General features: G+C 44.5%; 1 protein-coding gene across 1 annotated transcript; it reads right to left on the bottom strand.

Annotated features, from left to right (window-relative positions):
* Positions 1–24465: 24465 nt before the first annotated feature.
* On the bottom strand, positions 24466–25029 carry LOC110707608. Its single transcript, XM_021885635.1, has one exon. The coding sequence runs from the start codon at positions 25027–25029 to the stop codon at positions 24466–24468; it is 564 nt and encodes a 187-aa protein (XP_021741327.1).
* Between the last annotated feature and the right edge of the window lie 993 nt (positions 25030–26022).

Genomic DNA, 26022 nt, shown 5'->3' with positions numbered 1-26022 from the left:
CTTCGGATAGGCCCTATTTAGGTCCGTGAAGTCAACGCACATTCTCCAGGTATCGTTTGCCTTCTAACCATCACCACATTAGCCAGCCATTCCGGATATTGGCAGGGTTCGATGAAGCCTACATCCAGAAGGTTTTTTACTTCAGCTGCGATGTCTCGGTTCTTATTAGCGGAGTAATTCCGCTTGTTTTGCTTAATTGGCTGATAGGTGGGGTCGACATTAAGCTTGTCGGAGATGAGGTTTGGATTAATCCCGGGCATGCCCGCTGTCAAGAAAGCGAATACATCTTTATTATCCCGAAGGAGTTGGATGAGTTCAACACGCACGTTCGGATGTAGTCCGAGCCCGATGCTGACACACTTTTCAGGGTCTCCTTCGGTCAACTCGATTAACTCAGTCTGTTGGTCTAGCTCCATTGCTTTGGGACCAAACTATTTACAATTTGGCCTGCTGTCAATGTTAGCAGGCTTCCCAGACTTCGGCTGGTGCTCCGAGTCCTTCGGCTCGATGTAGAACCAACCTTTTCTTTCCCTAGAGGCTTTTCTTGCGTTGGTGTGCCTTAGGCCGAAGCACTTAAGCCTTTTGGCTTCTTTGTGCATTGGTCCCTCTCTTTTCCTTTCTCCTCCTCATCCTCGTCGTCGCAGCGACTTTTGGATGGCTTGAGGTAGTTGCATCTTTAGGCTTCCTTTTGGCTGCCTTAAATTCTTTCGGAGTGTTCCTCGTCTGAAACGTATGTCATCATTTGATGGTACGTAGAGACTACTCCTTGGATCTCGTGAATTACGGGTCTCCCCATAATCACGTTGTATACAGATGGAACGTCCATGACAAAAAATTCGGCCATGATGTTCCGAGCTGATCGATCTCTGTTGATGGTGACATGAAGAGTGATTTTCCCGTCTGGATATGTTGTGGACCCATTGAATCCGGATATCGGGTAGGGTACTGGAGTCAGGTCTATGGTCTGCAGCTTCTGCTGGTCATATGCCTCCTAAAAGAGGATATTCGCTCCACTCCCGCCGCCAACGAGGGTTTGTCAGACGTTGTGGTTTGCGATTTCTGTGATGATTACTAGCGGGTCATCATGGGGGTATGCCACCTCCCGGCAGTCTTCGGCAGTGAACGTAAAGTTCGACACCGAAAATTGAGGGCTTCGGATGTTAGTATGATAGACTTGGTGGGTCAGATCCCTCAAGTGACGTTTTCGCTCATTCCGGGAGCTCGTTCCCCCAGAAACGACAAGGATGTCAGGGTTCTCTTTGTCCTGCGGCTTGCCATTTTTTCGGGAGAAATCCAGCTGCTGCGGAGAGTCTTGCTCGGCTTTTTCAGGTAACCTTTCGGACTATATCTTCAATCTGATCCCTCAGCTGGATACAGTCCTTGGTGTGATATCCAGGAGATTCATGGAATTCACACCATCAGTCCTTATTTTTCTGCTGATGTCACGATGGTAATGGCCTCGTCTTCTTATACATCTGCTCGTCCTTCATTATGATGTAGATCTTAGCACGTGGAAGGGCGAGAGGAGTGTACGATTCGTATTTACCCACCAATGGGGTTTTTTTCTTTCTTCGGCTTAGTGTCGGAGGATGGTTTTGTGGCCTTCACCTTCCCTTTCCTCTGCCCTGGCTTTCGGACTGTTGTCCTTTAGGCTTCTCAGTCCCAGATTGAGATTGGGATTTCGTTTTATTCCACTCTTCGGCTCACATGTACTTATCCGAAGCATCTAGAGCTTCCTCCAGGGTCTGCGGGGGATGCATGACCATGAAGTCAAGGAACTTGTCAACTTGCAGCCCATTCCACAATGCGAAAACGGCTAGCCCTTGGTTCAGACTTGTAATTCTGGATGACTCGTTGCTGAAGCGAGTCAGATAGTCTCAGAGGCTTTCAGCCTCCCCTTGCTACAGACTCATCAGTTCTGCAGTTGTTTTCTCTCGGCGGTTTGTCGTGGAAAACTTGCTCTTGAACTTGTTGGAGAGGTTCTTCCAACCGGTTATTTAGCCTTCCTTTACTCCCTTGGTGATCCACGCTTGTGCAAAACCTTTGATATTAGTCGGGAAATATTTCCACCAAGTCGCTTCGGACCTGAGCTTAAGATACATGTGCCCCTCGTAAGAGGCGATGTGGTCCTTCGAGTCCGAAGTACCGTCATATGTAATGTGTGGCAGGATCTTCACCGTTGGCACATGCTCTTCCAAAATCCAGTCCTGGAAGGGTGAGTTGGTGGAAACCATAACGACTTTTCCCTTGTTCCCGGCCGATGTGACCTCCCTTCGCCCTCTCAGAGAGGTAGAAGCGGTTTTTGTCCTCGGCTAAGACGGTGCGGGGTAAGGTGTAGTCCTTTTGGGGTAGGTGAGGCGACTGTGCACGCTCACCTCCCTTGAGCCGAGACGTTCGTGAACGTTTTGGCAAGCAGGCTCTTACCACGCGGAGGTGGTGTGCTGCTTTTGTAGCTTCGGGTGTTTTGGTTTTCGGAATTCTCGAAGAACTGAGCGTTCTTTTTCCTCTCCCGTTCAGTCCTCCAAGTGCCCTCCTCCCATTTGTCCCCTAGCTCCTTGAAGGAGGGAGCTCGTCCACTTTCCTCTTGGCCGGTCCTCCTTCTCAGGTTTCTCGGTGGAAGAGGCGAGTGGTCACGGGGTGGTGGAAAGTTGCCTCCTTCGGCCTTCATGAGGTCCATGAAGACCGCGACGGCTCTTGCCACTTCCTCTGTAGAGGGCCCCGTTTGAGGAGTCGTTCTCGGCTGAGACCGAGAATGTAAGCTTCGAGGCGGACTCTTAGCATTAGATTGACTCGGCCGATATGAGCTTGTCGGTTGTTGAGAATGGTGAGAAGGTGATCTCTCGGATGCAACCTTTTCTGAAGGGGGTGGTTCCGAAGAGGATGAAGAAGGTTGCGGAGACGGTGGAGAAAGTGGGTCTTCCTCACCGGAATTAGACCTTTCTTCGAGGAATAAGGACCATTCTTTTTAGTGCTCTTAGCACTCTTACCACTCTTAGTCCCTTTTTTTTTTCTGCTAAGATTAGCTGATTTTTGGCTTGTTTTTAAATGTCATCCCCATAGACGGCCCCAAATTGTTTCGGGTGAAAACAATTGGACTTTCGGACAGGTCCTTTCTTATGGGATGAAGACTGGACTCGACCCAAGTGATGAATGGGACGAGGGTTTCTGACAAGCGCACTTTAGGGCGCGCTTTAGATCATATATTAGGATGATTTTGGATGTATTTGGGGCGGTTTTGGCCGATTATTACCTTGTTATGCTTATGTCCCCTATATTACGTGCTTCATGGGTTTTCGGTTTGTTTTTGATGTGTTTTCAGGTAATATCAACCGAGTTTAGTCGGATCCCGAGCCCTTGATGCGTAACCGAGCTAGCCTTGACCGAAGTCCGAGGAGTTAAGGAAGTTCAAGTGCCATGCATTGATTACATAGCACAGGCAGCACGGCCGTGCAAGCCAATAGCACGGCCGTGTCAGTATCCACGCACCAGCACGGCCGTGCAGGCCATTAGCACGGCCGTGCCAGATGTTGCTCGTGCCCGTGTCAGCTTCAGTATGAGCCCCGTGCTAGAGCATATTCAGCACAGCCGTGTCATTTTTAGCACGACCGTGCCAGGCAGCTGCACGGCCGTGCCAAATTGAAGAAGAAATCCGGTTTAGCTACTGACACGCTAGCACGGCCGTGCCAAATATAGCACGGCCGTGCTGATCCAGGGTTGACTGTGCGCTTGACTTCTCCGAATTAGAAGACGTACATAAGGCCCGACTTTAAGGGGCATTTGGAGACAGATTTAGAGATAGTTTTTGACAGCCTTTGTAGAGAGTTATTGGAGAACGTTCTTGGTATTAGAGATTCATTAGTTTTCTTAAAGATTATTCTAGCGATTTTAGTTTCTCGGATTGATTTGAAGCAAGATTTGTGAAGATTCTTTGTATTATTCATTGACGACGGATATCTAAGTTCTAAACTTTTCCATTGATTCGCATCAATACAATTGGTATTATTCATTCTTGTTTATTAATCTAGCTTTATTATTCCTTAACCAGAATTTATGTTTAGATCTATGATGTTTATGGAATCTATTATTGCTGTGATTATGAATATGTGTGAGTAGTTTCCTAGCTAGGGTTTCGGGATGAAACCCGGCCTAGGTAATCTACGTAATTAAGGATTGATTTTGATAAACGGATTGTGATTAAATTGATTAAATGCGATTGCATGTTAATTCACTATAATAGGATTAGCTAACCTAGAATCTTGAATTTGATTGCATGATATTCTTGATTTGAACAAGAGATTGTGAATGGAGTATTTCATTATTGAATGTGGTTTGATTATGTATCGAGTAATGTTAAGTGCATGAGAAATCCAAGCTTAGTATTGCCCGTTGTCTTCCTATCGCACGATATTGATCAAACATATAGTCTTTGCATATCCCGTTTGTCTCTATGATTCCTTGTTGCGTAGTTACCGATGGTTTGGTGAATTCCCGTTCTCCCTAGTGTCTTAGTTTATTGATTTATTCCATCTTATTAGTAGTATTTTAGAACACCATTTTCCATTGATTTCGAACTAGCTTAGGTTTTAAGATTGATTTGCAATTACTCTCGTTCCTCGTGGACCGAACCTTTATTTGCCATTGCACTTGGTTATAGGGTGTTCGTATAAGTATTGTTTAATTGAGAGTTAGATTGTAGCGACCGATTTAACTCTTGTCAAAATGGCGCCGTTGCCGGGGATGCGGTGTTTGTTAATTGCATTTTTGATTTCTTGAGTCTAGTTCATCATAAAAAAAAACACAAAAAGATTTTTCCCTTTTGGCTACACTTGTAGCCCTGCTATTTAATTGGTTTGGTTAGTGTGTATGCGCAGGTCTAAACAGAGAGAACTAATACCCTTCGATCCAGAAATCTAAAGAACTTTGAGAAGCAACCGCAAGTCCCGATCGAAGTCATCAAACTCTTACGGAAAGAAGACCGAGCCAGAAAAACAACCGATTCCAATGACGGATATGAATAATCAGCGCCAACCTAATCGACCAGCACCACGACCCCTTAAGGAGTTGGGAACTCCCAGGGCGTATAGAGCTTCAAGTGGGATTACTCCACCCACTACTGAGGCCAATGATTTTGATATCTGGCCGGCTATGATCACCCTCATCGAGAGAAGGTAGTTTAGTGGTGCCAAGCATGAGAGCCCTTTGGCTCATTTGAACGAATTTGAGAAGTACTGCAATACCATCAAGGTTAATGGGGTGAATCAAGAGTTCGTGAGATTGAAGCTTTTCCCCTTTTCACTTATTGGGAGAGCTCTCGAATGGTTAGAGAAGTAGGTGAAGCCGAACTCTCTACACACTTGGGATGATGTCACGACAACATTCTTGGGAAGATTTTATTCCCCAAAGAAGACGGCCGATGCTAGAGCTTTGATCCAGGGATTTCGACAAAGGAGTGGGGAGTCAATCTACGAAGCATAGGAAAGGTACAAGGAGTACCAAAGAGAGTGCCCACGCCACGGAATCCCAACATACCAAGTTCTACAGATTTTCTATGGAGGATTGAGTCCTCAAGGTAAGACTAGTTTGGATGCAGGAGCAGGTGGCCCTAATATGAACAAGACCGAAGAGGAGGTCATTGATATCATAGAAGATGTGGTACGACACCACATGGATTGGCAAGATGGAGAGCGAGAGGCCACGAGCAAGAGTGGAGGAGCGGTCTATTCGGTAGACCACCTTAATGCAATCGGGAATTTGATATCGCAAATTGCAAATCTAGGTAAGGAAATGTCAATTATCAAAGAGAAGCTCGATGCTCCACCGTATCAAAATCTTCCATCCCATTCTAAGGGAGCAGGTATGCACTCTAACTCTAATAATATGCCTGCTGGATGTATATTCTGTGAAAACTGTGGGTCTTATGACCATGATACCTCTGCCTGCAACGTAGATTCCCAATTTCAATCTAACTATAATGATGGTAATGAGTGTGATAATGAACAAGTCAATGCCTTGTCTTATGATAATAGACCTAGGAATGACAATAACAGATATTTACCACCTAATCAAAGAGGGAACAATTATAATCAACAGGGTAATAATTATGACTACTAACAACAAAACCAGTGGGGAAACAGGAACCAAAGGGACCAAAATCCCCAAGGGTCCTATAATCAACATGGTAATTTTGGTAATTAGAATAATTACCAACAAAATGCAGGTAATCAAGTTAATCAAGGGCAATACAATCAGAACATGAATGCCAATAACAGGGGAAACTAGAATAACAATGGTAACAGGAACAACTTCCAAAATCAAAATCCCCAACAGTCTAATGCGCGTGGTTCCCGAGCCTCTAATGACAACTACAATGCTCACGGACCATCGCAAAGGACTAGTTTGGAGGAGATGATGGAAGCACAGACCATAATGTTCAACACTTTCATGGCCACCAATGACAAAAAGTTTAATGAAGTGATGACACATAATAAAATGCTTGAAACCCAGATTTCTCAGTTGGTTAGTGCTATAAAGGATGGGGTTGGAGTGTCAAAACTTCCACCTCAAGGTATTGACCCTAAAAACTCTGTAAATGCTATCACCACTAGGAGTGGAAAGACATTGAGGGGGAGCGATGAAGTAGTACCACCTAGGAGTCAATCTGTGACTACACCTACCACTGATACTGTTATAGAGAGTGAGGAGGAGAGGACCGGAGAGAATGATAAAGTTGTTGAGGTCCTAAAAGAAAAGGAAGTAACACAAGTCAAAGAACCTAATCTATTGCAAAAACTTCCTTACCCCCATAAGTTTGTGAGACATAAGTTGGATGTTCAATTTGGTAAGTTTTTAGAGACTTTGAAGCAAATTCACCTTTCCATACCATTCACCGATGCTATAAAACAAATGCCTAACTATTTTAGGTTTTTGAAAGATATTTTGAGTGGCAGGAGGAATTGTGATGGGGTGGAAACTGTTAACCTCACCGCGAATTGTAGTGCAATCATCATGAACAAGATGCCTCCCAAATTGGGAGATCCAGGTAATTTCTCAATCCCCTGTGCTATTAATAAAATGAAAATTGATAATGCATTATGTGATCTTGGGGCTAGTGTTAGTCTTATGCCATATTCTGTATATCAAAGATTAGGGGTAGGAGAACTTCTTCCTACCAACATTACCCTACAGTTAGCTGATCGTTCGATCAAATTTCCTAAGGGTAAGGTAGAAGATGTTCCCCTACGGGTTGGGAAATTTGTGATACCTGTGGATTTTGTAGTTTTGGAAATGGATGAAGATAATCATATACCTATTATTCTTGGGCGATCTTTCCTAGCTACCTCTGGTGCTCTCATTGATGTGAAGAGTGCCAAGATTTCTTTAAAGGTAGGAGAGGAGGTCCTTGAATTTGATCTGAACAAAAGCATGCAATATCCTTTGTCTACTTCCGAAAACTGCATGATGATTGACACTATTGATTTGATTGTCTCTAGTATGCATACACTATTGCTTTCTACTAACCATGATCTTGAGCCAAGTGATACCGATGAGAGCAGGTACATAGAGGAGCAAATGCTAGAGGAAAATGATGGTGATGACGGTTTCAAGGAAATTACACCCATGTATGCACTTGCTATGGCCACCACAAAAGAGGTAAATGAGGCCCCTAAGGTAGAATTGAAACCTCTACCATCACATCTAAGGTACGAATTTCTTGGTCCTAATTCAACTTATCCTGTCATTGTGAATTCTTCTTTAGATGCGGATCAAACTCGGAAGTTGTGTGATGTATTGAGAGAGCATCAAAGTGCCATAGGCTATACCATTGATAACCTCAAGGGTATTAGCCCCGCTATATGTATGCATCACATAACTCTCGAGGATGGTGCGAGGCCTTCTATTGAGAGGCAGAGGAAACTCAATCCTCAAATGGGGGAGGTGGTGAAGAAAGAGATCACCAAACTCCTTGATGCAGGTATCATCTTCCCCATTTCAAGCTCTAGATGGGTTTCCCCTGTGCATGTTATCCCTAAGAAGGAGGGAACGACTGTAGTTGAGAATGAGAATGGTGAGCTCATCTCAACTAGAACGGTGACCAGTTGGCGGATGTGCATAGACTATAGACGTCTAAACGTATCTACCAAAAAGGACCATTTTCCCCTCCCTTTTATTGATCAAATGCTCGAAAGACTAACTAGGAACAAGTATTATTTCTTTCTTGACGGTTATTCAGGGTTTTTCCAAATACCTATAAACCCGGATGGCCAAGAGAAGACGACTTTTACTTGTCCATATGGTACTTTTGCCTACAGGAGAATGCCTTTTGGACTTTGCAATGCACCGGGCACCTTTCAACGGTGTATGATGAGCATTTTTGGGGACATGTTAGAGGCCGAGATGGAGGTTTTTATGGATGATTTTTCTGTTTGAGGAGCGTCCTTTGATGATTGCCTAGTGAACTTGGGGATGTGCCTACAACGGTGTGAGAAGGTGAACTTAGTCCTCAACTGGGAGAAGTGTCACTTCATCATTGAAGAAGGTATTGTCCTCGGTCACAAGATCTCAAATGCCGGCATAGAGGTGGACAAAGCAAAGGTTGAAGTTATAGCAAAGCTACCACCACCGGTCAATGCAAAAGGGGTAAGACAATTCCTAGGGCATGCGGGGTTCTACCGGCGATTCATAAAAGATTTCTCTGTTATAGCCAAGCCTTTGAATGCCTTATTGCAAAAGGAAGTTGACTTCAAGTTCGATGAAGAGTGACTACAAGCTTTTAACACACTTAAGGAAGCTTTGATTTCGGCCTCGATTGTGCAAGGACCACGGTGGGATTTACCTTTCGAGTTGATGTGCGATGCTAGTGATACGGCTATTGGAGGTGTTCTTGGGAAACGAATTGAGAAGAGGCTTCACGTGGTCTATTACATGTCCAAGACCTTAAATGAAGCACAAAGGAACTACACCACCACAGAGAAAGAGTTCCTAGCCATTGTTCATGCATTTGAGAAATTTTGGGACTACCTCATTAGTTCCAAAACGATTGTCTACACCGACCATGCAGCCATCAATTACCTAATTTCGAAGAAGGAATCCAAACCACGACTCCTCCGATGGGGCCTCTCTTTACAACAATTTCATGTGGAGATCCGGGACAAGAAGGGAGCCGAGAATGTGGTTGCGGATCACCTTTCGCGCATGGAGAGAGAGCAACAAGAAGATGATGGGATGCCCATTTGTGATGAGTTGAAGGATGATGTGTTATACCTCCTCAAGGAGAAGATTCTACCATGATTTGCGGATATGGCAAACTACTTGGCTTGTGAGGAGTTTCCCCCCGATTACTCCAAGAACCAACGGAAGAAGATTAGGAGAGATGCAAGGCATTACATATGGGATGATCCAATTTTGCTCAAGAGAGGTGTAGATGGTCTCCTAAGAAGGTGCGTTCCGGAGGAAGAAGTTCATAGTGTGCTAAAAATGTGCCACTCCGACCCTTGCGGAGGTCACATGGGGGCTAATAAAACGGCCCAAAAGGTTTTGCAATGTGGGCTATGGTGGCCCCATATCTTTAGGGACGCGTGGGCATTTGTGAAAACTTGCGATGCTTGCCAACGAAGTGGAAACATTTCCAAGAAGAATGAAATGCCTTAACAACCCATACTTGAACTTGAGATCTTTGATGTGTGGGGCATAGACTTCATGGGACCTTTCCCTTCCTCCCGTGGGAACCAATACATACTTGTGGTTGTGGATTACGTGTCTAAGTGGGTGGAAGCAATTGCCTCCCCAACAAATGATCACAAGGTGGTAGTGAAGCTCTTCAAGAAGATTATATTTCCAAGGTTCGGGGTTCCTAGAGCGGTTATAAGTGACAATGGGTCACACTTTGTGCATGGGGCCTTTCAAAGGATGCTTCGAAAGAATGGAGTACATCAAAGGTTCGGGACAACCAATCACCCTCAATCTAGTGGGCAAGTGGAAGTCTCCAATTGACAGATAAAGTCCATCCTTGAGAAGACAGTGGCGAAGAATATGAAAGATTGGTCCGATAAGCTTGATGATGCACTTTGGGCATACCGGACTGATTTCAAGACCCAATAGGCACCACCCCATACCGCTTAGTCTACGGGAAAGCATGTCACCTCCCGGTCGAACTAGAGCACCGCGCTCAATGGGCTATCAAGAAGATAAATTTTGATCTAGCAAGCGCGGGAGAGCAACGGATGTTGGACCTTCATGAGTTGGAGGAGCTTCGGATGGACGCATATGACAGTGCGAGCCTATACAAGTCTCGATCTAAGGAGTTCCATGACCGGAAGATAGAGCGGAAGGTGTTCAATGTTGGTGACAAAGTCCTCTTGTATAACTCTAGGATGAAGCTCTTCCCCGGTAAGTTGATGTCAAGATGGAGGGGTCCTTTCACTGTCAAAGATGTTTTCCCTTCCGGTGCGGTTGAGCTTTATGATTCTAGTGGGTTGCAATCCTTCGTGGTTAATGGGAAAAGGTTGAAGACATACTATGAGGGAGCCCATTTTGGTGTGATAGATGTGTTCAAATGCGGTCACAAGAGTTGAATGTGACCACGTCAAGCTATCGACGTTAAACTTAGCGCTTCCGGGAGGCAACCCGATTTTCTTGCTTTTACTAGAGTAGTTTCTTTTGCTTTACTTTTTTTTGTTGGTTTAGCTCCTAATTTGTGTGAGTTCTGTGTGCTCTTGTGTGTTTTTGTGTAGGTAGAAGATTGGTTAGAAGTCGAAATGAAGAGAGTGATGCGTGCTTTGAAGGAAAAGAAAGCCTGCAGACTGCAGCAGTTAGCACGCCCGTGCCATCAGACAGCACGGCCGTGCCAGCATCCAGCACGGCCGTGCCAAATTCTGCACGGCCGTGCCAAACCTAAAAAGCCTACTGACATGCTAACACGGCCGTGCCAAGAAATAGCACGGCCGTGCCAATTCTAGCACGGCCGTGCCATCTGAAATTCGATTTTGCAAAGCAGCCTGCCAAGCCAACACGGCCGTGCCAAACTTTAGCACGGCCGTGCTAATTATAGCACGGCCGTGCAGCGCGGGTTCCGGACAATATTTCGGCTCTTTTAAACACAATTTCACTCAAACTCTCTCATTATTTCCCAACTCTCTAACACTCTTTCCTACCCTTTCTCTCTCTAAACAAACCCTAACTCCCAAATTCCTCCCCCAAATCCTCAAATCAAACCCTAATTCCCCAATTCTTCTTCAAGATTTCGGCATCCCCCTTGCATTGGAGCATTTTTCAAGCGATTAGAAGCAAAATTCGGCCCACTTTGAGCTCAACACAACTCCACTTTGTGGAGTCCTTGGTGAATTCGTTCTTAAACTCATTGATTTTCGCAATTTTTGTCCAATTTCATTAGTTTTATTGAATATTTGTTGTTGAATTGTGCTTTATTGTTGCAAGTTTGGGTGAATTAGTAGTGTTAGGGTAGTACATTGCATGCTAGGATAGTTTCTTGCTTGTTAATTGGTATATTGTGCTTAATTTCTTGAATCAAACATGCTTAGAACAAAGACATCGACTAGGAGGCCGGGTCGGGACGATGCATCCTCATCCATGGCTCCACCCACGGTGGACACCATGGGTATTGTTTTTAATAACCCGTCCTTTTTGGACAAATATGTAGGCTTATCCCACCGACCGATCCGGCCTACAAAGTTCTACGACCCTTTAGCCGCTAGGGCTTTAGGGATCGAAAGTGACATGGTTCAATTATTTTCATATACCAACTTCGATTCTTTCCTTACCATGCATGCTCTCACTTACAAGAGGCTTACCGTCGAATTTTTGTCTTCATTGTATGTGCACCGGGATGAGCATAACTCACCCCAGTACTTGTCTTTTCAACTGATGAACTCGGGCATGATGAGGAACGTAATGTCGTCGTCAATACACCTTCCTATCAAATTAATCCTAGATTACCTAAATGAGTATAGAGGCAAGCAAGGGTCGAGATCCACGGAGAAACGGGAGATTGCAAAGCTAAGTGCTAACAATAGAGTTTTAAAAGGGGTGTATATGAATAAGAGTGGTGGAATACAAGACAATAAATAAACTAAGGCTACCAAAATTACTCTAACAATTAACAAAGACTAACAAGTATTGGAAACTATGAGATTTAAAACGCTAGGGGGATCGGGGAACATCAAACTTGGAGATTAAGAGCTAAACACATAGATAATCAAGGATTCGGAACCAAGGGAGCAAGGATCCTACTAAACACAATTCATTCGCATGCAATTGATTAAGCAATGTATAAACTACGATCTATCTAAACATGATCACTCCCGCGCATTAATTAGGACATGTAATAATATAGTCAATGGTGCACAACATCAACCATATAACAATAAGCATAAGTTCATACAACAAGGGTTTAAATCCCCAAAAATCAAGTATTTAATCAAATAGCAACCAAGTCATCCATTCCCCTTCCCCTAGCTAAAAGTCTAGCCTAGGAGAGAGAAACTACTCATATAAACAATACCCAAAATATTGGCCATAATCAAAATCATCAACATAACAATCAAAAATACTTGAAATATGTAAATAAACCAAAATAAAAGGGATTAAGATAGAAAGAGCTCACAAAGCTTCAACCTTGTATTGAAATAAGAAAATGGGTCTTTGAACCTTCAATGGTGAACCATAAAAAATCCAATAGATTGCTCCAATATTGATTACAAGTATGATCAAAACACTAATCTAGATTAAAGATTAAAGTTTGGGTGATAAAAGACTAAGAATCTGAATTTCTCTCTCTAAAAACTTATACAAGCATCAATGGAGGCTATTCTCTCTCTAGAAATGTTCTAAGCATATTACCCTAAATGGAATAGCTGCCTTCATTCCCTTTTCAAATCAGATTTTAAGTAGGGAAATAAAAACGGGCTGGGCTGACGGCGTGCGCGCCCGCTATAGCTATTTGCGCGCCCGCGAACTTCCGTGTGCGCGCCCTTTGCTAACATCTGCGCGCCCGCGAAATATACTGCGCGCCCTCTACTGAGCGCGCTTGGCATCTACAGAAAGTTGCCTTCTATCTTCAAGAGTTCAAACTAATCTGCGCGCCCTCTCTAGGAACTATCGCGCCCGCGCAGGATGAGTAGCGCGCCCTCTACTGAGCGCGCTTGGCATCTACAGAAAGTTGCCTTCTGATTTGGCCTTGAATGCGCGCCTTCTCCCTAGGGTTGCGCGCCCGCGCTGAAAGGAATGGTGTCCTTTCAGCAAGTGTATTATTCCGATAGAGGGTTCAGAATTATTACAGAGGTAATTCTTCTGTAAGGTCAAGTGATCGGAATGCCTAGGTGGAGGCCGCTTCCGATCAGTAATATCAGGGTACAATTGATATTACAGCTTAATCTTAACTGAACCCTTCGGGTCGAACCCAATCGAATCTCCGATCCGAGACTTCGAATTAATCCGAAAGGATTTAATGAGTCGACAGAGTTTTACGAATACAGACGTCGGAAATCGAGCCTAGGGCGTCGATACCGAGCGTCGCAAAATCACAAGCAACAAGTATGAGCGTAGCCGTAGCTAGGCTAGGCTAGCTCATAGCATGCCTAGGTGCACCATGTGTGTGCTAGGCGCACCATGGTGTGCTAGGCACCATCGCAGCCTAGGCGCACCCTGGCAGCCCATCGCAAGCTAGCATGGGTGCCTAGGTGCGCATGGCAGCCATCGCAGGCCACACAAGCACCGGGTAGCCCATAACAGCTAGCAAGCATGCTAGCGTGGTGCCTGGGTGCATGTGGCGCCTATCGCAGGCCATGACAGCACCAGGCGCACCATCGCAAGCACTAGGTGGTGCGTGCGTGCGTGCCTGGCTTGGCAGCACCATCGCAAGCACTAAGTGGTGGCATGGTTGGCTGCCTGGCAATGGCGCGCCATGTGCGTGTGCTTGAGTGCTAGCCTTCACATGGCAGCACCAAGCATCGCAGTACATGCGAGAGGCTGCGCGCCAGCGTGATGCCAGGCCTCGCACAAGCAGCCTCGCACCACAGGCGCATTGATGCGTGTGGGCTGGCAGTGCATGGTGCGTGGCGCATGGCTGATGTGAGGCATGTGCGACCTGCCAATGCGTGGGATGAGAGGGCCAGCATCAGCGATGCCCAGCAGGCACGAGCTGGGCGATGCATGGCTGCGCATGCGATGGCAAGGCAGCACCACGCATATGCGTGCGTGTGTGCCTGCGATAGTAGCGAGGCAGCACCACGCATATGTGTGTGCGTATGCCTGCAATAGCAAGGCACCAGCGCCAGCGATGCCCAACAAGTGCTAGCTGGGCGATGGATGCTGTGCGTGCGATAGTGGCGCTGGGCAAATTGGTGCGTGATGCTTGGTGCGCCAGCCAGCAAGCTAGCTGGCTGTGCGTGCTGGCAGCGCCAGGTGGCAGCCAGCCTAGCTGCCTTGCAATTGGCGGTTTGAAAGGGGAGTGGGGACCAAAGCCACCAAGCTTCCCTTGGGGAGCAAGGCAATGGTCCCCCCCATGGGATATGGTCCTCACCTAACCCATTCTCTCCTTTTGCCACTTGTTGGCTTGTGATTGTTTGCATAATTATTTATTTTAGAATTAAATAAATTATTGCAATTGCACATGATCCCACATTGATCATGAAAAGGGGTTTCAAGTCCCCATTCTCTATAAATACCCACTTGGTTGGGATTTTGAGAATACAACCTTGAGTGGAATTAAAAAGTCAACTCTAAAAGGAGTAAACCTTTGATTCGTAAAACTCATAGTTATTTTGTCCGGGTCTTGACTAACCTTCAAGACTTAGGACGCTCGGGTCGGGTCGAGGGTACGATCCGTCGGAGATCTCGTCTTTTCGGGATTTTGAAGTAAGAGCTCTTTAGGAGCGAAGCACGCGTCAAAGGTATAATTCTTGTCCTTAATCTTGTTTGATTAAGTTAATTATGCTTGTTTAATTGCTTTAATTAAGGGGCGAGTCTTGGTGGGTTTCCTTCCGCGTAGTGTCGGGTCACTACGAAACCCTACACGCGCAGAGCGGGAGAGAGGGCTCTCCTGGGCGCACAGCCTGATTAAAGCTCCTCACTTGATTTGCTATTGAAACCGCCTCTCGAAACTACCCCAAACTTTCTTCTACTTCGCGTGTCGATTGGTTTACCTGCAAAACACAGGAAAAAACAACACAAAAAGGTAAAGTAGAGGGGAAGTACGAGGGAAATAGCATTGTTGTGCAATATATGGAGAAGCGCGGCAAAATAGGGCTAAACAAGCGATAAATGGAGGGAAATGATAGGAAAAAGGATCCTGAATAGTGGCATAAAAGCCACTTATCAAATTCCCCCACACTTACCTCTTGCTTGTCCTCAAGCAAGATCACCACCCAAATTGGAAACAAAGGCAGACAACCAAGATTAAAAATAAAAGAAAGACATAAGAATATACACTAACTCACTTTCGTAGGAATCACGGTTGTTTTTAGCACAAACAACAAGCCATTTAAACCTCAAAGTCGCCTATGAGGACGAGTATGCTCTCGTGAAATTTTCCAAAGAGATTAACCCACAACTCTTGGCAAAAATCGAGGAGAAAAAGACAAATCAAACACTACAAAGATAAACATAATTTGGCATGGCTTAAAGAAAACAACATCAAATTTCAAGATGGACGATTGCTTTATTCGGGCTCAACCATGATAAACAACACCAAAGAATATTAGTCATTCTCAACTAAATGGTGCACGCACTTCTCAAGATGCTAAAGGTTGCAAGAATCAAGTCTAAGCCAAGCATAGAGAACTAATGAGTCATCTTCCTCCCTAGTCCCCTCTAGAACGGTCCGCGTTCCCCCCACTAGCTTCAAATCATCCCCCTAGGTGGCTCCTCATGATTCCACGAAGGAACCGGAAAAAAGAATTACTTTGAGGAGGTAAAAAAAAATCATCCCGCCATCTCATCTATACATGCTCTTTCCATAGGGTTGAAAACCATCTCCCTCCACCGGTTAATGACCACGGACTTCTAAGGTCTAAGGGGCTTTACATAGGTTGTAATGACACGGCTTAAGGTAGAGGTCGGAAGAACAATTTGAAATAGTGGCGGTAATCCCTAAGTGAAGCAAGAGGAAGGGCAGCCCTCAAGGTCAAAATTCAAGACATAACCACAACTCAAACGAACATCCAAACATTTTGATTTCATTCGCATCACTAACTTTATTCAAGGATACACAAGATAGATCAATTTCTCATATCACTTTTTTCTCTTTCTCTCTAACTTTTTTTTTTATTTTTTATTTTTTTATTTTTTTTGCTCAAAGCATCACACTTCCCAAGTTTTCTTTCATGCTTAAATTTAGACTTTCATCTCAAGAATTTGCTCCAAACCAATTTCACCAAAGGTTCATGCTCATATCCACTACGCTCTTCATACTAGCCTTACAAGCCCAGTGCTTCACTAACTAAAAGGGTTGGTAAAACATAGGCCGTTAAGCTTGTAATGGGGTTGAGACAAGAATGGAAAACATTAGGCTCAAATTGGTTGGCAAGGAGGTTGATGCAAAAGAGAAAATCAAATTTGTAGCTAAATAAAAGAGAATATAAATGAAAATGAGAAATGATGCCCTTTTCCTCCCCCAAAAGTCCAAGGTCACGATATTGGGAGCTAATAATCAACATAAGGATTCAAACGTGCATAGATGAGGATCCTAAAAACGCCGCTCAACAAATTGATGAAGGCTTGAACAAAACGAACTCACTAGGGACGAGAAGAGTGAGCAACAACCAACTAGGGGGCGTCAAATCCACTATGAGGAGCAACTCCGTCTTACCACAAACCGTGAACTAAGGGTTCAAATGCCATCACTAGTTCTTGCCCTTGCTACATTGACTAAGACTCGACTAATTCAATCAACAACGATCTCGAAATGTGCATCTCATCACAAAGTTAAGAACGAAGAAACTAGCATTCTAAGGTGCATCATCACGGAAATAGAGTCCGAATGTAGTAAGCAAGTTCCAAAATACCACTATATCATCATGCCATAATTATGCTTATCACAAAATAAAAAAGGAAATGAAACAAAAGAAAGGAGTAAAGAGGGTTCACATATGAGGCATAAAGATTCAAATAAATCCCAATCGACATACAAGTGATCGTTCGGTATCAATACCAACGATCCCTGGTTCCTTGGAACCGCATGCAAACATCCTCGAACCATTCAACTCCTTCCTAGGCTAAGAAGAAAAAACTAAACACACCAAAAAGAAAAAGGAAGGGTCTCACCGAATGCCACTTGAATTTGGAATGCGTAGTCATACCATACTCACCGTCGGGTTTGCAGTTTGAAGCGCGGGTGAGTTGTTTTTGAAGTTCCTTCTTCAATCTGCATCAGTGAGACAAGGAAAACACACCAAAAAGAAAGAAAGAAAAGGAGCATAAACTATATACAAAGGATTAGATCTTCCCATCATAAACAGCAAAAACAACAGGATATAAAATAAAAGCAGCGGAAATAGACAGCAAGCTAAGATTTCCCCCCCCCCACACTATAGTGATGCAAGCTCCTTATATACAAAAGAATCGACCCCTGACACTTATACCCCCCCACACTTAGAAGGAGTAACGACCTCGTTGCTCTAAGACAAAACAAAGGAAGGGAAGGATAGGGGGAATAACCAAGAAAAACAGGGGGCTAGTGCCCACTAGGGCCAGCAGCACCGGAGTCCGGCCCCATATCCCCGTAGGAGAAGCCGTCAGGTGGGCCATGGGGATCCCAACCTCCAGTGTAGCCTGGAGGCCAACCATAATGACCTCGGAAGAGCTCTTGTTGCCAAGTAGGCAACGGGTCGAATTGGGGGGGCATGGTTAGGGGTTGGGGGTGGGTGGGGTCAACATAGGGGTAATTGGGATCACCCCTATAATCACTACCACCTGACAACCTATAATAATAGGACCCGGATGCGTCAGGGAAATCATGGCGCACCCTATTTGGACCGGAAGGTCCTTGCCAATAGGGGTAGGTAGGGGCGTTGTCACCCCCCCACGATAGCACTGGGCCATGCTGGGGAGGCCAATATGGATAATTGACCGGAGGCGTGACATCGCCTCTATCTACATGCATATCATAAATAGACTGCTGTTGGAGAAACATACCTTGCTGGGTTTCAAATAGGCTTTGAACACCCAACTGGAGGCTCCCCATTCGCTGCTCAAGGCTTTCCAAGCCTTGGCTTTGGAAGAACTGCTGCTGCTGTTGCTGTTGGTGTTGATGTTGTTGATGTTGATGTTGTTGTTGTTGATGTTGTTGTTGTTGATGTTGATGTTGTTGTTGTTGATGTTGTTGTTGTTGACGTTGTTCCACCATCTCCTCATCATCCTGCTCAAATACAAGGCCCTCTCCCCGATCAGCTCCAGGAAGGACACCATTGTCCCTCCTAACCCAGTAGATGTTTCTGGACTCCCTTTGGAAGGAGGTAAGATCCGGGTTTGGGAGAAAGAAACGGTGTGCATGAGACACCAACCAATCATAAACTCCCTCTCTAAGGGTGAAGGCAATGAATCCCAACCTTTTAAATTGCTCAAGATTGAGAAAGATGTCACTGCTATTCCCAACCATAGTGCAAGAGGGGAGGAGGTCCCCATGCCCAAGCTTCAGGGCTAACCTTGTTACCATACTCCCACAGGCGATTTCGCCGGTCTCCTTCCCCTTGGCGATTGATAAGCAATTTTTGATGAAGAAGTAGCCCAGGTTCACTCATCGGCCTAAGGTCGGCTGAGTAGCGAACCACAGAGTGAGAATATCCTCCCTAGACATCTTCCCTAAATCCTGCTTGTTGAAAATAGCGTATCCAAGTATACGGTGCAGGATTCTTAGGGCCGGGTGAGCGATCTCACTGGCTAAGGAGTAGCGGGTGTTGAACTCTTCTTTTCCCGTGATCCCCCTCCACCAATGTCTTTCATTATAAACTTCGAAGGAGGAGTACTCGGGAGCAACAAGGTTAGCATCTGGATTAAAGTCCAGGGCAATGTTGAGCTCTCTCAAGGATAGTGAATGAGATTTGTTGAAAAGCTGGAAGGTTACTCTAAAGTCGTCATCCCCCACAGCTTCGTTGGAGAAAGTGGAAAAGAATTCAAGGGTTGGCTCAAGGTAGGTGTTGAATGACGAGCTCACAAATGTACCCAAATTGAGGTTCTCAAAGAGTACCCAAATGTCTTCGTCGACACCCAAGCTTGTGGTGGTAGGACGCTGATAGTGCTTGGAGGGTCTAAGCTTCCTCTCTTTCATTTTTTTGTATTTGGCTTCGTGGTTGTTATTTTGGAAGGTAAGAGGGGGTAAAATTGGTTGATTTTGTTGGGATTGGGAAGGTTGGGAGGGTTGTGGTTCCGTCCCACTCTTTGATCGTTTTCTACTGAATTTCAACATCTTCACCCCAACCACTTCTCAAAAGTTTAAACCACAAAGAATTTCACACCAAAACACCGAAAATATCAATCCAAACCACAATTCGAAGAGTACCAACCCAAAAATTCAATCGCACTATCAAGCGAAATCCTACAAAACAACAATTAGCACAACAAATACAACAACAACGTAACAAAATTAGTCAATAGGCAAGGAGCTCATGAGATGTATACATCACCCAAACAATTCTCAAAATTCCCAAATTACTCACACTCATCATGAAATTCATGGCCAAAAATTTACATATCATAAACCCACAAATACCCTTATCTAACAATTCACAATTCCCTAACTATTTCAAGAAAATCCCAAGAATTGCAAATCATTCACATGTATTTCATTAGAATCGCATATTTGCAAGAATACTCATATACATGTCAATATAATCATAAGAATTGCAAAAATATCACATGTATTTCAATTGAGTCAAAATTTCTCCCACAAACATCACAAATTCAAGAAGTCTATCATGAATTCTATCAAAATGTAGCAGAAATTAGGCTTAGGGAGTTAGATATACCTTCTTGAAGATGAAAATTCGAACGAAAACTTCACCGAGGGGGCTAGCTTCGTGCAATGGGAGATTGGGGTTTTTGGGGTTTTCTTAAAATTTCTTGGGTGAGATTCAAGGGTTTTTGATGAGCAAAAGTGTGTAAAGTGAGGTTTTGGTGAGTGTTTGATGAATTTTGAGGGCGATTTGGGGAGGAAAAGTGAAGATTTTGAGGTATGATGGAGGTTAGCAATGGAGGTTAGGGCTTAGGAGAGAGAAAGAAGTGAGAGCATGAAAGTGAAAATGAAGAAGAAAGAGGCATACCTGCGTTTTCTGAACTGGAGTCGTGCGCGCCCGCGAACACACCCTGCGCGCCTGCTAAAAAATCCTGCGCGCCTGCGAACAAATCCTGCGCGCCCGCGCAGACCTGTGAGAGCTCTCTCACGGGCGCGAATGCCATCTACAGAAACATTGCCCCCTTTTTTTCAGAAAGTGCGCGCCCGCGCTAGGGACTCTGCGCGCCCGCGCAGACCTCATGAGCGTCCTGTCGAGCCCTCTCAAGGCATCTACAGAAAACTCTCAAACTTTTTCGATTTAAAAAGTTCTCTAACTCTACCAAAAATCCCTAACACATAAAACTAAAATTTTTATCAAATATTACAACCCCATCAGAAGCATACAAAAGTTCAAGTTCAAAACGATAATATTTCTATATTACGGATTTGGCTTCGAGAGCTCCCATCCCGAGATCATCAAAAGCGCGTGAATGTCGTTAATTCTCTTCATTGTGCTCCTTCTTTGGGCCTACTTGACCTACAATAAAAACAGTTATGGATTAGATCCAATCATAAAATCTAGGTATGAAAATTAAAAATTCAAAGAATAGAAGGGAGAAAGGGGCTCGGGTTGCCTCCCGAGAAGCGCTTCTTTTTAAGGTCATTAGCTTGACCGTTGTTCTGATTCATTAAGGCTGAACAAGAGAAGGCTCGTAATCCATAGGATCAAGCCTAAGGCACTCAATACGACCAACTTCGTCTCCTGAATGATGGAGTTTGATGCGGTGTCCATTAACCCAAAACTTGTGATCGCCCGCATCTAGCTCAAAGGACCCATAAGGAGTGACATTAGAAATCTTGAAAGGACAGGACCATTTGGATTTCAGTTTTCTGGGGAAAAGACGAAGTCTAGAGTTGAAAAGTAGAACTTCATCTCCAACCTTAAATTCCTTGAACCTTATTCTTTGATCGTGCCACTTCTTTGTTTGCTCCTTATAAAGCCTTGAATTCTCGTATGCATCGAAACGAAGCTCCTCTAGTTCATTCAATTTCATCAACCTTTTCTTTCCGGCTTCCCCAAGGTCCATATTAAGCTCCTTGATGGCCCACCAAGCCTTATGTTCCAACTCTACCGGGAGATGGCAAGCCTTGCCATAAACCAACTGGTATGGAGTAGTTCCTATCGGGGCTTTGTAGGCCGTTCTAAGGGCCCATAGAGTATCATCAAGTTTGAGGGACCAATCCTTTCGAGTCCGGTTCACCATCTTCTCAAGTAGGTTCTTGATCTCTCGGTTCGATACCTCAACTTGACCTTGGGTTTGGGGATGATATGGGAGCCCTACTTTATGGTGGACACCATATTTCTTGAGGAGGGCTTCAAGCTGCTTCTTGGCAAAGTGCGATCCACCATCACTAATTAGAGTCCGGGGCACCCCAAATCTTGGAAAGATGATATTCCGTAGAAGCTTGAGGACTACTTTGTGGTCGTTGGTTGGCGATGGTATAGCCTCTATCCACTTGGTCATGTAGTCAACCGCAACCAATATATAAGAATTTCCACATGAGGACACGAATGGACCCATGAAATCAACCCCCCAAACATCAAACGGTTCAACTTCAAGGATACCCAATTGAGGCATTTTATCCCGTTTTGTGTTGCCTCCCGCTCTTTGGCACCTATCACACCTAGATATGTATCGTTGGGCATCACGATGCATGGTAGGCCATCATAGAAGGGATTGAGAGATTTTAGCCACAGTTTTAGTCACACCACCATGTCCTCCACACGGTAGTGAATGGCAATGTTCGAGCACACCCTCAATTTCATGGTCCGGGACACACCTCCGGAATATACCATCCCCACATTGTTTGAATAATAATGGGTCGTCCCAAAAATACCGCCTTACTTCTTTGAAAAACCTCTTCTTTTGCTGAGATGAGTATTGGTATGGGATAATTCCACTAGCTAGGTAATTTGCGAAATCCGCAAACCACGGACTAGGAGAATTAGCGATAGCCATAAGGGTCTCAACACCCATCTCCTCATTTATCGGAACACTTTCAACATCATTATGAGGTAATCAAGACAAGTGATCGGCAACGTGGTTTTCGGCCCCCTTCTTATCCCTCATTTCAATGTCAAAATCTTGAAGGAGGAGGACCCACCGTATTAGCCTAGGCTTTGCATCCTTCTTGTTCATTAAGTATCGAACCACAGCATGGTCCGTGTACACTATCACCTTGGAACAAACAAGATAGGGCCGAAACTTGTCCATAGAAAACACAATCGCAAGCATCTCCTTTTCTGTAGCAGTATTATTCTTTTGGGCATCATCCAAGGTTCTACTAGCATAGGAAATAACATGCAGCTTGCCTCTTGCTCTTTGACCTAATGTGGCTCCCACTGCGAAGTCACTAGCATCACACATTAGTTCAAATGGCAAGCTCCAATCTGGAGCTTGCACTACAGGAGCAGATGTGAGAGCTTCCTTGAGCTTATTGAAGGCTCGAAGGAAACTATCATCAAAACAAAAATCTTTATCCTTTTGAAGCAATCCGGTTAAAGGTTTAGATATGGTGGAAAAATCTTTGATAAACCTCCGGTAAAAACCCGCGTGCCCCAAGAAAGCCCTTACTCCCGTAATGGAAGTAGGCGGAGGTAGCTTGGTTATTACCGACACCTTAGCCGGATCAACTTCAATCCCTCTTTTTGACACCTTATGGCCGAGGACAATCCCCTCCTCAACCATAAAATGGCATTTTTCCCAATTCAAAACAAGGCTCGTCTCTTGACATCGCTTCAAGACTTTTTCGAGGTTAAATAAGCACATGTCAAAAGAGGAGCCGCCTACACTGAAATCATCCATGAATACTTCATTTTCATTCTCCAACATTTCAGAGAAAATGGAGGTCATGCATCGCTGGAAAGTTGATGGGGTGTTGCATAGGCCGAAGGGCATCCTTCGGTATGCAAATGTCCCATAAGGACAAGTGAAAGTGGTCTTCTCTTGATCCTTAGGGTGGATTGGGATTTGGAAAAATCCCGAGTATCCATCCAAGAAGCAATAAAAGGCATGTTTTGATAACCTTTCCAACATTTGGTCGATGAAAGGGAGAGGGAAGTGATCTTTATTTGTATTTTTATTCAACTTCCGATAATCAATGCACATTCTCCACCCGGTCACCGTTCGGGTGGAGATGTCCTCTCCCTTCTCATTCTTGAGTATGGTCATGCCACCTTTCTTAGGAACTACGTGAACTGGGGTTACCCATTTGCTATCGGAGATAGCATAGATAATCCCCGCTTCACGTAGTTTCAAAATCTCCTTTTTTACTACCTCTTTAAGGTTAGGATTTAACCTTCTTTGAGGCTCAATGGAGGTGGCATCATCATTCTCAAGATGGATTCAATGCATGCACAACGAAGGGCTAATACCCTTGATATCATCAATGCTATACCCTATCACACCTCTATATTTTCTCAAAACGTCAAGCAATTTTTCCAAATCATGCCCATCAAGGGTAACATTGACAATAACCGGGTATTCCCCTTCATTTCCAAGGTAAGCATATTTCAAAGAGGGGGGAAGGGGTTTGAGTTCTACCTTGGGAGGAGGCTTAGAAATCTCCTCCAATTTCTCCTCTTCATGCTTAGGATCGTTCTCTTCCTCTCTTTTGGCTTCTTCAATAGTAATGAAGAACTCCTTTGCCTCGTGAGAGTAGTACTCTTCCTCACATGTAAGAGCCTCAACCATTGGATCTTGAGGGCTCATCATAACCCTTTCCAAACGATACAACTCCTCACCTACCACATCAACCCTATAACACTTCTCAACCATGGGGGTCTTGAGCAGCTTAGAGAATTCAAAAACAATCTTTTCATCGGCTACTTCACAAGTAATGGTATTGTTTTTGCAATTAATGACGGCCCCCAATGTCTTCAATGTTTCCCTTCCAAGAATCAAAGGAGTGTTCTCATCCTCCTCCATATCCATTACAACAAAATCACAAGGTACATAGATGTGTCCCACTTGAATGGGGACATCTTCAATTTCTCCACAAGGCAACTTAACCGATCGGTCGGCTAGTTGAATGGTCTTCCTTGTGGGTATCTTCTCGATATTCAATTGTTGAGCAATGGACAACGACATTAGGCTAACACTAGCCCCAAGGTCGGCTAGAGCTCTTTTAGGCTCCAAGTTGCTAATCTTGACCGACAATGTGAAACTTCCGGGGTCTCTTTGCTACTTTGGCATCTTATGTTGAACAAGCGCACTCACTTGATGTGGAAGTGTAATAAATTCATCCTTGAGCTTCCTTTTGTTCGATAGGATATCTTTGAGAAACTTCGCATAAGATGGCATTTGTGTCACCACTTCAAGGAAAGGTAGGTTGATGTGTAACCCTTTCATGACATCAAGAAACTTTGCAAATTTGTCATTCAACCTTCGCTCCGCAACCCTCCCGGGATAAGGTACCGGATTATCATACTTGCTAGTGTCAATGGGGTCCTTACCCTTTGACTTCTTGTCTCTAACTTCTTTCTCAACATTTACCTCCTCATCTCCCTTCTTATATTCCCCTTCTTTCTCTACCTCCTCACTCCCTTTTGGGCCTTCATAAGAAGCTCCCGATCTCAAGGTGATCGCCTTGCATGTGTCGGGTTGTTTGAGGTTGTGAGATGGGTTTGTGTTTGGTTGTCCGGGTAGTTTAGAAGAAGATTTCAAGGAAGAATTTTCGGCCACTTGAGCTAATTGAGAATCAACCATCTTGTTGTGAGCCTTAAGCTCTTGGATTTGTTGATTCATGGCTTTGAGTTGTTGGAGAATTTGGGTTTGAGTAGAATCGGGTTGAGACACTTGCTCTTGACTCCTTTGAGTTGCTTGATTTTGATTTTGGTATTGGTGTTGGCTATTTTGTTGATGGTTCATTGGGTAGTTTCCTTTTGGGTTTTGGTTTTGGTATTGGTTTTGGTATGTAGGAGGGTTGTGGTTTTGGTATTGTGGGTTGGAATTGTATGGTTGTTGAGCTTGTTGGTTCCATTGTTAGGGTTGGTTTGCAAATCCGGGTGGTGGTTGTCTCCAAGCTACTCCTCCACCACTTCCCCTATATCCATCTTGCCTTGTGTTGTAAGCCGCGACATGCTCCGGGCTCAAACCTCCACAATAAGATGTATCGTGGTTTGTATCACCACAATTTTGACAAGAGAAAGAGTTAACTTGGGAGGAGCTTGCACCACTATTGATATTTGTATTCAACTTTGCAAGCCCTTTTGTCAACATCTCAATTTGATGTTGTAATTGATCAACCTTCTCCAACTCATACTTTCCACCCTTTCTAGGTGCATTCCTCCTTCTACTTCCCCAAGAATAGTTCTTCACCACCTCCACAATTGTTGCTTCAACTTGGTTTTGAGGGACTTTGATCAATTGTCCACCTGCCCCCGCGTCCAAGTTGGCTCTAGACATTGGCTCCAATCCATCGTAGAAGAACCTCATGAGTAAGCTTTGATTGAATTCATGGTGAGGGAATGCTTGCACCAACTCTTTAAGCCTCTCCCAAGCTTCACTAAGGCTTTCCTCCGCCTCTTGTTCAAAAGATGCAATTTTCCTCCTCATGTCGGCGGTTTTCTCTTCGGAGATGAACCTTTTCAAGAATGCTTGGACAATTTCCCTCCATGTTGTGAGAGAATTAGGATTGACTTGCTTGAGCCACTTCTTTGCCCTCCCCGCAAGAGACTGCCGGAATAGGTGCATCCAAATGTATTCTTGAGAAACTTGGTTGGTTTGTATCATGGCACA

Source organism: Chenopodium quinoa, unplaced genomic scaffold (genome assembly GCF_001683475.1).
Source record: "Chenopodium quinoa cultivar QQ74 unplaced genomic scaffold, ASM168347v1, whole genome shotgun sequence".
Lineage (NCBI taxonomy): Eukaryota > Viridiplantae > Streptophyta > Magnoliopsida > Caryophyllales > Amaranthaceae > Chenopodium > Chenopodium quinoa.
This window is presented reverse-complemented; position numbering and strand designations above follow the sequence as displayed.